The sequence below is a fragment of the Pinus tabuliformis genome, chromosome 8 (assembly GCF_031772625.1).
Source record: "Pinus tabuliformis cultivar Carrire ecotype Pingquan chromosome 8, CPIR1, whole genome shotgun sequence".
NCBI classification, from domain to species: Eukaryota; Viridiplantae; Streptophyta; class Pinopsida; order Pinales; family Pinaceae; genus Pinus; species Pinus tabuliformis.
Window position 1 is genome coordinate 2068803796 of NC_142294.1, and position 11806 is coordinate 2068815601.

Genomic DNA, 11806 nt, shown 5'->3' on the forward strand with positions numbered 1-11806 from the left:
GTAAAAGAAAGGAAGTGCCAAACCAATAGATCAATATGCAATTAGAATTGAAACATGAAAAGAAAACACTTGTTTGAAATGATTACAATACTTGCTTTTGGAATAGACTTTGCATATGAAAACTCAAACCATCAAGAGACAAGTAAAGTAAATGTAATGGAAAGTGCTCTTGGTTAATATTATTAATTAGCTCTACAACAAGATTACAATTTAACTCTTCAATCCTTGGACCTCACCCTCGCCCAATGATATGGATCTTACAGTGAGGAGTCAATAGAGTAGAGGATCACTAAGATGTCTACTTCAACCAACTTATGTTGGAGGTAAAATTTTAATGAGGCTTGGGATCTTCCTACACTAAAATCCCTAGATGAAATGCAAATTGTGTTAATTCCCCAAATTAAAATAATGATACATGCAAATGCTTCAAAGAGATTGATTTGCAATGCTTGAGAATGAAATAGTGTTCAACATAAGTTGCAATTATAACTTCAATTGGAGGAATAAAATTAGCTTACAAGTGTTGCATGTGTTTCATCAATGAATTAAAATGATACAAGTAATTTGCTTGAAAGTAAAATTTGTTTCAAATAGACAATGACAATAAATTGCTCCAATATTCAGGATAACAATGTAGCATAAAATGGAAGCATGTATTCAAGTGCTCATGAAACAATTTACCAAGGTAAATGGAAACAAATCAAAGTTTGTTAAGAATATAAAATGCTTGCATGTAAAGGATGAATTGCCCAAAGTAAAGTGTAAGCTTGTAGCTCCAAGCAACAATGAGAAAGAAAATGCAAAGCTCAAATGAAATTGTAACAAACTTTAACTTAAAGAAATGTGATAGTGAGGTTGAGTTAATTCTCAATTAAAGCATGCATGTAAGTGAATGAAGTATGAAAGCTTAAACCATGCAAATGTCAATCCACCCAAGAGAAGCCTCCCTCTAAATGGGGTGATAGGATACCATCGGAGAAATCCCAAGCTCCCACAAGCAAGTTAGATCTTTTATTAATATTGCAATGAGAAGAGGGCCCTTCAAAGTTCTCAACTATACTTCAAGAAGATTCCTCACAATAATTGCTTGAAACTTGGACACTAGACCTTCTTTCTTGAGAAAGTAGTGACAAGATCTCACAAAACTTATGCAAGGGAAACAAGGTGTGAGTTTCCTCCAAATGCCCACGGCTTAAAGAGGAAAGTTGGCAGCCTTCTAGTGAACTCTACTTGGCCAAAATAAGCCTCAAAAGGGCTCACGACATCTTTGGAATTCGAACCCCCAACATTTGCCAAAGGTCCTGCAAACACTTGTTAGATGTTGCGGGAAGTTGCTCTTCAAAATCTGCCACACAAGAGTTAGCAAACAATCCAAACAATGGCTGCAAAATAAGTTAAGTATTAATGGAAAAATCAGCAAGATAAAATGTATATGTACAATTATAATTTACAAAAGGCTAAGCTAAAAAGTGAGAGTAAACTCTCGTTTTTGCTTAGCCATATTCAAGCTCTTAGATAGCAAATGAAAGAAATGAAGTACAATGTTTTTTAAAAGAGATCTAAATTTAGAAGTTCTCAGCTTGTGTACAAGCTTTGTGCTGAAATCCCTGCAAAACCACTTTGTAAGATAAGACTATGAAGGCTCAAAGAACGAATGAGAGCTCCTTTACGAATGTATCAAGAGTGGGTTGGTCTCTCCAAAGACTTCCCCTCACGCTTGATTTTGTAATCCCAACAAGATGTTCCCTCTACAAAACTTCAATCAAGAATTAGTTCCATATAGATTTAGCAATAAACAATGTTAAGAAACTCTAAAGATTTATATAAAACCAACTAGAGCATTCTATACCTCTAAATCAAATGTCAATGCAAGATAGCTCTACATTAACAAATCTACAAGAGCATATGGAAAAAAATTAGATCAAAGTATGAGTAAAAGGAATTATACCAATGCTCGATAATTCATCACACTCGAAAAGGAGGAACACCTCATGAATGAAACCCCAAAGTCTTTATTGATATTTCTGAAAGTGTACAAGGCAGCAGCGCTTTCGTAAGCACAATAGCTAGTAACAATCTTATTCAAATGTGAGAGCCCATGGCTCTATTATATAAAGAGTTGGGAGCAAATCCCAATGAAGAATGACAATTACAAATGGCATGAGGTGACAATCCCAAAGAGAAATTCGAATTTGTTGAATGGAGCTCCAATGCCAAGTGTAAAAATCGAATTCTGGCAAGTGGCCATCATTTTCTGCTTCCCTTATGTGCCAAATTCGAATTTTATGGTGGCATGACAAGTGTATATGGGTGGTAATCCTTGTGGGGACAATTTCCCACAAAAATCTCCACCAAATATTCTCCCAAATCCTCCCAAATGTGCATTAACTTCACAAACTCGAATTCCCAAGCAGTTTTTTCATTTAATGCCAGTCCACATCATCTTGGGACTTCACTTTAACTTCCCCATAATTTTCTACCTCATTTCCACAACATTTAGCATGTGTGGGTATTTATTTTTCTCCATTTATTTAATTTCTGGGTTAATTAATTTCTAGATTTCCCACTAAACTTAGGAAAAGTGGGTTTTGAGGGTCCAAAACACATTATTAACCTCTCAAAGTGTGTCATAGTAGAACGTTGAGGGTGAGAGGTGTAATTTTGATTACTCATACCCTATACAACTTCTTTAGAATACACTTATTACATTTTAAATACAATTTTATTTGCAATTTTTGATCTGCGGTAAATCTAAAAAGTTAAAAAATGACTACCTAGACCTAACCAAATTCCACGAAATTTTTTGTGTGATCTAATATGGTAATATACATCGAATCTAGACACTAAGATGTGTCAGGGGCTCAACCTTCAAACCGTCACTTCGGCTTTGGGGTAAAACGTGAGTGAAAAAACCCAAAAAATTATCCGCCTCTAAAAAAGAAGGGATAATTAACCAGATAAAAAATACACTCCAAGGTGTACTCGTTTGCTGATAGAGTCCCAACATCCTAGGCCTGTTACAAACTAAAAAATCATCATTACTAGTATCACTTATTATAATTCCCCGTAGGGTGTGGAATCTGGGTACAAGAAAGATGATGAGAAGATAGAAGTAGAGTTAAAAAACTCTGTTGACTGATGATATTTGATGGTACAAGTGTCCTCTGGATCATCCTTGGGCATGGAGTCTTCATGTAATCATCAGGTGCCACTCCAGTGGTCAACAGGACTTCTATATACCATTGGAAAGCTCTTTCCGAGCACTACGCAATGGACATGGCCTGATTTGGCTTTGATAGCTTTTGTGGCCTGAAAAATGGCTTTAACTTCACTATTGTTTGGCACTTGAGGCAACTAATAACTTTTGAAGCAGTGAATGACAGAACCCATGGCATTTGGCATTGAGACCACGGTGTCTCTATCCATCTTATCATTATTCACATGATTCCTATTAATTGAAGGAAGTACCTTGGACCTGTCTTTCCCCTTAGGGGCTAGGAACACCTAATAGGGTTATTTATTAGCCACTTCTACTTAGGGAGGTAAAAATATTACAAGCTTAAAGTCCCAAATTTCGAAGGGAAGCCCATTGAAGTCTTAATGTGCTCTTGATTAACAAGCTTGGTTCACTTAGATGTATTAATAAATTATTGAACCTGATGGTGAGGAAGTGCATTGGATCTTATATGTAATTGGTAGGTGGTTTCATCATGGGCTGGGAAACTTAACTAGGGCCCAAGCCCACCAGAGGATCATATTGACACCCCTAAGGGATGCGTTGAGAGCCATGGGCACCTTTAGCACCTTCAACAGTTTGTTCATTGCCCCAAATTATTCGGGAGATGATGCACTTGGACCAGCGTGCCCCGACCAGCTTAGCATGATCACGGTAGCTGATCCAAGGCCCAAAGGAGGTTTGTCTCACCTTTGAGACTTGGGTGGGAAGACACCATCATCAAAGGCCTCATTTGTGTATAGGATTTTCTTTCATTTGGAGACCCATGAGACCAACATTTATGCCCCAACTCCACTTTGGGGCCCCACATGATGACTTACATGGAGGATTAGGGGCCATCCCCTAGTTCATATTTTATGGAGCCCTCTCTCACATCTTGGCACTTAGAGGACTCAACGTGGCCCTCCAATGGCCCTACACCAGCATGACATCATCAACTCGGCTAGCAATTGGATGGCTAAATCAAAATTTATGAAAGTTACTTCGTCGACTTGTGACCAAGGCTAGTTTCTTGCCCATTATTTTAATGTTTGGGGGCTAATTAGGCTAATTCGATTTAGAGAGGCTCATATAAATAGAAATAGGCCTCAGTTGTTTTGAATCATCATCATCACTTGGGATTTTCGGCCCTCTTAGGCAACTTCACACTTTTTCTCTTGGATCTTTTCCGAGTATCTTGGATTCAGTATGATATTTGGAGCTGATTTTTGATCTTGTCTTGGAGCTACTTCTTGAATATGGATGAATATATTGCATGGCTATTTTGTAAATGCTCTTCTTGATTAAATCTTTCTTTGCAAATTGTCTAATGTATGTAATTATTGCAACTAGAATAAATGCTATTGTGCCCTAATTTCGTTGAAGATAATTTTGAAAGCTATTTGGTTGGCTCTTGCATATGTTATTCATGGTATGGCATGTAATGAATGTTCCTAATGATGAAATGTTATTTTTCTTCATGAAACTCCATATTCTAATCGTAGGTAATCGCTGAAATGTGCTAGCTAGGGCATCATCTTTTGACCTCCTTGAGGGAAATTTGACGCATCTAGGACTCCATAAACGCAAGGAAGAAGGCACTGACCTAAGTCATTTGGTGATCAACTTCTCTTTCCTCCTTTTCTCATCCTAAAATTTTCATCCCTTTTTTCCTAGGAGGACTAGCTAGGGCATCAAGCAAAATCTATTAGAGAGTGAATTTCTGGATTCCGCTTGGATAAGAATCTTCCTTGAGGTTTTGTCTAGAGGATCTCCAATTTTGGTGGATTTCTCACAGTTATCCATCCATAAATTCTTGTGCCCTAAGTGTGCCCTAGAAGGGAAACCTAGCTTGTATTTCCTTGGATAGGTGGCTTTCTTGAGGGTTGTATGAGCATAGTATTCATTGGAATAAATCTCAAGAAACCCTTTCTCCTCCCTTGCCTGACCTAGTGAGTACCTTGGAAGCATTTCTTCCCACAATCATCCATAAAACCCTAGGTCTAGCGCAAGTTTTCCTTAGGTCTCTCAAGAAGAGTGAAGAGCCTTTTGGAAGTGTCAAATCATCACATAGAGCTTTTTTGAGAGGTCCTACCTCATCTCCTAGAGTCTTGACCTCAGGAATACCTATTATCGTCATCTTATCTAAAACCCTAGGTCGTGATCTCTTCATCTTAAAGCTTCTTAGAGAGCATGTTAGCTTTCTTGAAGCATTGAGCCATTGTTGTGTCTCTCTTTGAATGGGCTTGGTTGAATCACTTCATACCTAAGTCATTGATCTATCCATCATAAGTGATTGTCTTCCTACCAGGACTCCTCTCATCGGTGAAAGTTCGTAAAGAGCAGGGGACTTTGACTGAGGTGACAGTGGGTCATTGTCCCATTGTTGTCACTTAATCTAGTAGTTGTCCCTTAGGTTTTCCTTCATTAGGGCCTTGCTAGATTGTGTGGTAACGGGCTCTTTACCTTATTGTCCATTTAATAGATTTAAAGCATATTTCATAAAAGAAAAAATCTCTGAATTTAATTTCAGGATATTCCATTAGTAATGCCCAAAGGAGTGAGGGGGATCCGTATTTGTCGTCCAGGTCGATTGAAAGGTGCAGAAATAGCTAGAACCGAATGCAGGGAGTATGGAAAAACATCTTGTAATGCATCTCGCCATAAAATTGATCACACTTCTGCGAAAGTATCTACTCATTATGGAATCTTAGGTGTCGAAGTGTGGATCTCATTCATATACTAATAGCCAGCTGTGTATAAGATCCAGGGATTTTTATCTAAATCGTTGAAGGGTCTATGCTTTAGTGAATAATTGTTTCACCGCTGCACAGATTAGTCCTTTTGCTAATTCAAGTGGTGCTCAAGGAGTTATGTCAAAAACATGAGTTCTAAATTCTAATTATGCAATTTTTACTTTGAAGTTTGAACATGGTCATATTTGGCAAAGGATTTTGAATCACTACTAATTATTGGAGTGCTATTCTCTTTGACTTATAATGACTTCAATGGAGCAATGCAACTGTTATTGCTCAATGAATGAATCAACACATTTTCACAGTGCCAAGACACCATATTGGTTGATAGGAGCTGTCCAAGGAAACATCATTCTAAGTTACTGAAGGATTCATATCATTTAAAATTTCTTTTCCGAGAGAGAGCATTTAAGGCACTCAAAATTACTGAGTTTATGGCATCAATTTTTGGTGGTTTACCAAGAGACAGGAAAAATATCATTATAGAAGTAGATGATAAGCTTATCCTTCAAGAATTTGAAGTCCAAAAGTTCTGATTCAGTACATTGCTGATGGGTTTAAACAGGATATTCTCACAGGAGATTCCAAGTGACATCACAGTTGAAGCAGGAGGAGCCAGATTTTCCTTGCACAAGGTACACTGTAGATGTTAGTGTACATCCTTTGGATAAGTTTTATAAAATATATATTCTTGAGATATTTAGTAGTTTAATACCCATTAAAAATGGTTCATATTTGGTTTATGAAATTCCAAAATCGCTCAGAAGATCAGTGCTTGATTTTCCTTCAAAATTTCCTCAGGTCTACAAAGACCAGTGCTTGGTGCGTTGTTGAAACAGCAAAATCCAAAGCTCAATATTTTAGTTTTGTAATTCAGTATATATATTTCTAACTGGTTTCCCTTATTCTGGATGAAGTTTCCTCTTGTCTCAAAGAGTGGATACATTCACAAACTGGTGGTGGGACAAGATGCAGATCTATCAATGATAGATCTTTCAGACATACCAGGTGGAGCTGAAGCATTTGAGCTAGCTGCAAAGTTCTGCTATGGAGTTAATTTTGAAATCAGTACAACAAATGTTGCAATGCTGCGCTGTGCTGCTGAGTATCTAGAAATGACAGATGATTATGCTGATGCAAATTTAGTAGCTCAGACTGAGGCTTACATTAATAAAGCTGCTCTGAAGACCCTTTCTAGTGCAGTGACAGTATTGCACTCGTGTGAAAATCTTCTTCCAATAGCAGAAGACCTTAAAATTGTGAGCAGGTGCATAGGTGTTGTGGCATCCAAAGCATGCAAGGATAGTCACTTTGCTACATCTGATAGGGCAAGGAGTAAGGAGAGTGTGAGTTCTATAAATTCACAGATAAAGCCTATGATAGATTGGTGGGCTGAAGAGTTAGTTGTTCTTGAAATTGGATTTTATCAAAGGGTTCTGACAGAAATGAAAAGAAGAGGTTTGAATCAGGGAAGTCTTGGAGCAGCGCTCATGTTTTATGCTCAGAGATCATTGCGACGATTGGTAAGAAAGCAATGCTCTTTTAAAAAGATCAGATGTCTTGTTGGTTCGTTATTAAAGACTGTAAAAACTTCGTCCATAAATGTTTTCCCTAGAAATGTATCACTTTTCTTATTTGTCCATATGAATAGAAGAAATTTGCGTCTTTTTAAAAAAAAAATTATCCTCTAACTCATCATTAAATGTTCAAAAATCAAACAGGAGTGTTTTGGAAGATCAAGAAGGGAAATTGAACAGAGAAAGGAACATGAACAAAGGATTTTAATAGAAACAATCGTGAGTCTTCTGCCAACAGAGAAAAACACCATTCCTGTAGGCTTTCTATGCTGGCTTCTTCGTGTTGCAATATATCTAGAGAATACAATTGCATGCAGACTGGATTTGGAGCAAAGGATTGGCCTGCAGCTTGAACAAGCAACACTGGATGATCTTCTCATTCCCTCTTTTTCTTACAGTGGTGATACAGTCTTTGATGTGGATACTGTCCATAGGATAACTGTGAACTTTCTCGAACAGGAGAAACATTGTGATTTGGAGACCCACTTTCTGTATGCTCCTGATGATTATCTCTCACCTGTTCCGACAGATTTGATGAATGTTGCCAGGCTCCTTGAGAACTATCTTGCAGAAACAGCTCCAGATGCAAATATGACCATTTCCAAATTCACTGGACTTGCTGAATTGATACCTGAACAAGCCCATCCAGTTGATGATGGTATATATAGAGCTATTGATATTTACTTGAAGGTGGGCATGGTTATTGGCAAGATATTTATGTAGTTGTTGTTGTACTTGAATGCATTTACCTGAACCTAAAACTCTATTGACTTTTGACCTTTCAGAAATACCATTGACATCAGGATAGTAGTTAGCATATTCCTTGAAAGCTCTGTGCTGACATGACTTCTACATGCAGTTTTGAATCTAGAAACTCTGCTCCTACGAGGAAATTACGTTACTTTCCTGCATCCTGAGTCATAGTTCTCCTCTCCAATATCATGTTCTTGTAATTCTCTGTTAAACATAAGAGGTTCATTCGTAGGAGGATAAGCCAAAATAAGGAAATATGGATACAAAATCCTCTTTTTTACGTAATATGCATGTATTTTAGAATACCTTTTCGAATATGATTCAACTTATTTTGCCTTGCAAGTTTTTCTCTGATCTGTACTTCGCAATTGAAACTTGCAGGCCCATCCATCTTTAAATGATCTAGAACGCAAAAAGGTATGTAGTGTGATGGATTGCAAAAAGCTCTCTCCAGAAGCATGTGCACACGCTGCTCAGAATGAGCGTCTTCCAGTTCATATTGTTGTTCAGGTATTGTACTTTGAACAGCAACGCCTTCGAAATGCAATATCTATAAATTTTATGGAGGGGGATATTAGTCAGCGATCTCGAGAAATGCACAATAGTGAAGTGGTGAGTGCTGCATCTTCTCCATGTGATGAATTCTGGGCCCTCCACCAGGAGAATCAGGACCTGAAGCTTGAAGTAGCAAGGATGAGAATCCGTCTCAGTAATTTGGAAAGGGATCAGACAGGCATGAAACCAGGAAGTGGCAAGCCCCCTCTTTACAAGAAGAAGTTATTGAATTCTGTCTCAAAAAAAAAAGCTTGGTAAATTCAATCCGTTCATTAAGCTCCCTGATCAAACCACTCATGCAAAACTTGGTAAAATAAGAAGACATTCCATCTCCTAAGGTCTTTGCTCTCATCATGGCATCTCGGTTTTCCTCTTTCATGCTTTAAAAGGAAATATTGTCTTTCGATGCAATAGATTTTTCTGATTCTGCCTCTGCAATTGTAAGGTCAACCTTTTCATGTTCTCAGTTCTTGCATCCATATACTCTGTAACACTTTGTTCAGACAACCTTACTCCCCTTTCACAGACTCCATTGCATTCACTGTTGCAGTAATACTGCTTCTTATTTATGAATTTTCTTGGACGCTTCTTCATATACGTATATCCCTGTTGCTTCGTGGTCCTTTTGTCTTCTGAGGCAGATGAAAGGGAACGACTGACAATACTATATTTTCCTGTAGTTCTTGTACATTGGATTGCATACATTCTATTTTTTTCCCTACCATTTGTTTATTTCGTCATCTGCAATTTGAGTGCAAACATCTATTCACAAACTTTGTGAAACCAGAATTTGCTCTATGTTGCACTTTATGGACTGTATCAAAATATTTACTGTTAAAGGTATTACTCTGGCGTTTTCTTAACCTTGATTTTTATTGTTCCACGATTTTCCTCATTCTTTCCGGGGAATTTTTATTCTTGGGTGCCATGTTGCTTCAATTCCTGTATTTGATATTGCGAGCTCAACGTCTGCAAATTCTTCTTCATTTTCTCTTGCATTGCGTGCGTTCGTTCGTTTGTTAAATGCCATAGGAGTAGCACTGCTACGATTTTCCCTGCATTTGTATGAGACACCATGTATATGTATGTTCTTCTTGCAGGTCTTTTGTAAATGTCAATGCCTTGATTGTGGTACACTATGTTCTAATCCACTTATTTTTCTCAAGTTTCATGGACACTTGGAACAAGAAACTGTGCTTGTGAAAGAACTGAATCTTCATCGAACTAGGACTGGCATCTGCAAGGATGATATATGAACGACCTTTTGTGAAATGATACACTTCTGAACAGTTGGGAGGATTGAGGGAGAGGGAAAAAAAATTTCGCTATAGTGTACAGTACTGTTCCATTGGAAAGCACTTGCTGTTTCTTTAATTATTAACTGCTGAAAAGAACAGTCTTGTGTTAGAATAAGTAGAAAACATGATGTGGGGTGATCCTCCCTGGCCCGGGCTCAGCCTAGTAAAAGAAAAAAAAACATGATTTGGAAGATACCCATGTGCATTCTGGCCATGTTTATAATACATATTGATGTAAATAAGGCGTGAATCTGATAAATTTGCTCAGACTTCACCTGTATAAATAGCATCATCACTCATTAGAAGAAAACAGGATAAATAATTCTAAATAGTTGTTTTGTAGTAGTCAATTTAGGACCATAATTGCAATTTTAAAGTGCTTTTAGAGTTAAGAGAGACACCATCTTTCTTACTCCGTCAATGCTTTTGGTTTGAATACCTAAATTGAATATTTTAGCAATTGATACATTTTTGTTGGGTACATAATTTTATCTAAATGATATTGAATGAGTTGCACAGTTCAAAAAAGAATATTTATTTCAAATTATCATTATTCTGATATAGAAAGAAAAAAAATATTAGATCAAGTGGTTGTCGCTAATGTTGTTTGGCATTTTGCTAGTTCCATCATAGCAAGTGACTGCTTCAAATCCCTTGGTTAGATGCAGTAGTCTATGCAAATGGGTTTACTAGGGATGTCATAAAAAAATGTGGGAAGCATCACTTGGGTTTCCCTAAACATTTTTCTTGAAAATAAATCCAAATCGATCTCCCATTAATCATTGTATGATCCTTGATGTTTTGCCTCATTATATTTTTTAGAGTATGTACTAGGCTAAGAGGCCTAGGATGGACTAACCTAGGGGGATGTATGGTGGTCCTCATTGAAGATTCAAGATATCCTAACATCCATGGTTGATAGATCACTAGTGAAAGAGAGAATATTGGTGATGGGAGGTTGTCTCTGAGATCTAAACTAGGAGTAAGAGGGGGTGGTTGATCACCCAATCCAAGTGAAGTTAGCATGTCTAGTTAGCCTTGTAGCATAGCTAAGTGACTGAAGGATGAACTCACCTCATTGTTTTAATCACATCTATGCCCATGGTTGGAGTCTCTGTCAGATCTGGACACCTCTACTCTAGTAACAGGTTGAGATAAAGATGTAGTCAATCTAGTGGGCATAGAATTGGAGGATTCTCATAGATCTCTCTCTTTGAAGTACATTGCCCATTGAAGATAGAGATATAAATACCTTTGTTTGGGGTAACGAAAAATGATAGCAAGGGAACTCTGTAAATATGTGTAAATATGGTGAACTTTTTTTTCTTTCAGATCTCATAGTAAATGGGTCATATGAAAATGAAATACTTCTTAGTATCCATTTCCTCAAGAGGGAAAAGCCTATAGAATTTGTTCATGTGGTATTGTGAGTAACATTAACTTGTAGCCTATGAAACCAGATTCGTCCAAAACAGGCCACATGTCCGAATCCCACGAATTTGACATGATTCGATGGGAATTCGAATCCTAAAATGGGACACCACGTGTCCTAACAGGACACCATCGAATCCTGGTCGTGTCCCGTTAGGACACTTCGTGTCTCGATTTTGGGATTCGAATCCCAAAAAAGTGAGGGTTTATGAGGTTTATGAG

The 11806-nt window shown here is 37.6% G+C and overlaps 1 protein-coding gene across 3 annotated transcripts; it reads left to right on the forward strand.

The window, feature by feature from the left end:
- Nucleotides 1–6475: 6475 nt before the first annotated feature.
- Nucleotides 6476–10545, forward strand: LOC149244773 (Phototropic-responsive NPH3 family protein). 3 transcript variants are annotated; one of them, XR_016246767.1, is made up of 5 exons: nucleotides 6476–6605; nucleotides 6888–7493; nucleotides 7692–8237; nucleotides 8682–9193; nucleotides 10022–10545. XR_016246767.1 is itself a non-coding variant. In XM_089374990.1 (4 exons), the coding sequence occupies exons 1-4, from the start codon at nucleotides 6522–6524 to the stop codon at nucleotides 9111–9113; spliced, it is 1668 nt and encodes a 555-aa protein (XP_089231116.1). In that variant the 5' UTR covers nucleotides 6476–6521; the 3' UTR covers nucleotides 9114–10545. The 3 variants fall into 3 exon arrangements, 1 of the variants encoding a protein (XP_089231116.1); XR_016246768.1 differs by having other exon boundaries at nucleotides 8682–9163; XM_089374990.1 differs by having other exon boundaries at nucleotides 8682–10545.
- Nucleotides 10546–11806: the final 1261 nt, after the last annotated feature.

Excerpts from the sequence above, each read along its gene's own strand:
- LOC149244773 (XM_089374990.1), top strand. The coding sequence starts at position 6,522 with ATGGGTTTAAACAGGATATTCTCACAGGAGATTCCAAGTGACATCACA. Across the intron at positions 6,606-6,887 it reads CCAGATTTTCCTTGCACAAG|TTTCCTCTTGTCTCAAAGAG; the intron begins GTACACTGTAGA and ends TTCTGGATGAAG. Across the intron at positions 8,238-8,681 it reads CTATTGATATTTACTTGAAG|GCCCATCCATCTTTAAATGA; the intron begins GTGGGCATGGTT and ends TGAAACTTGCAG.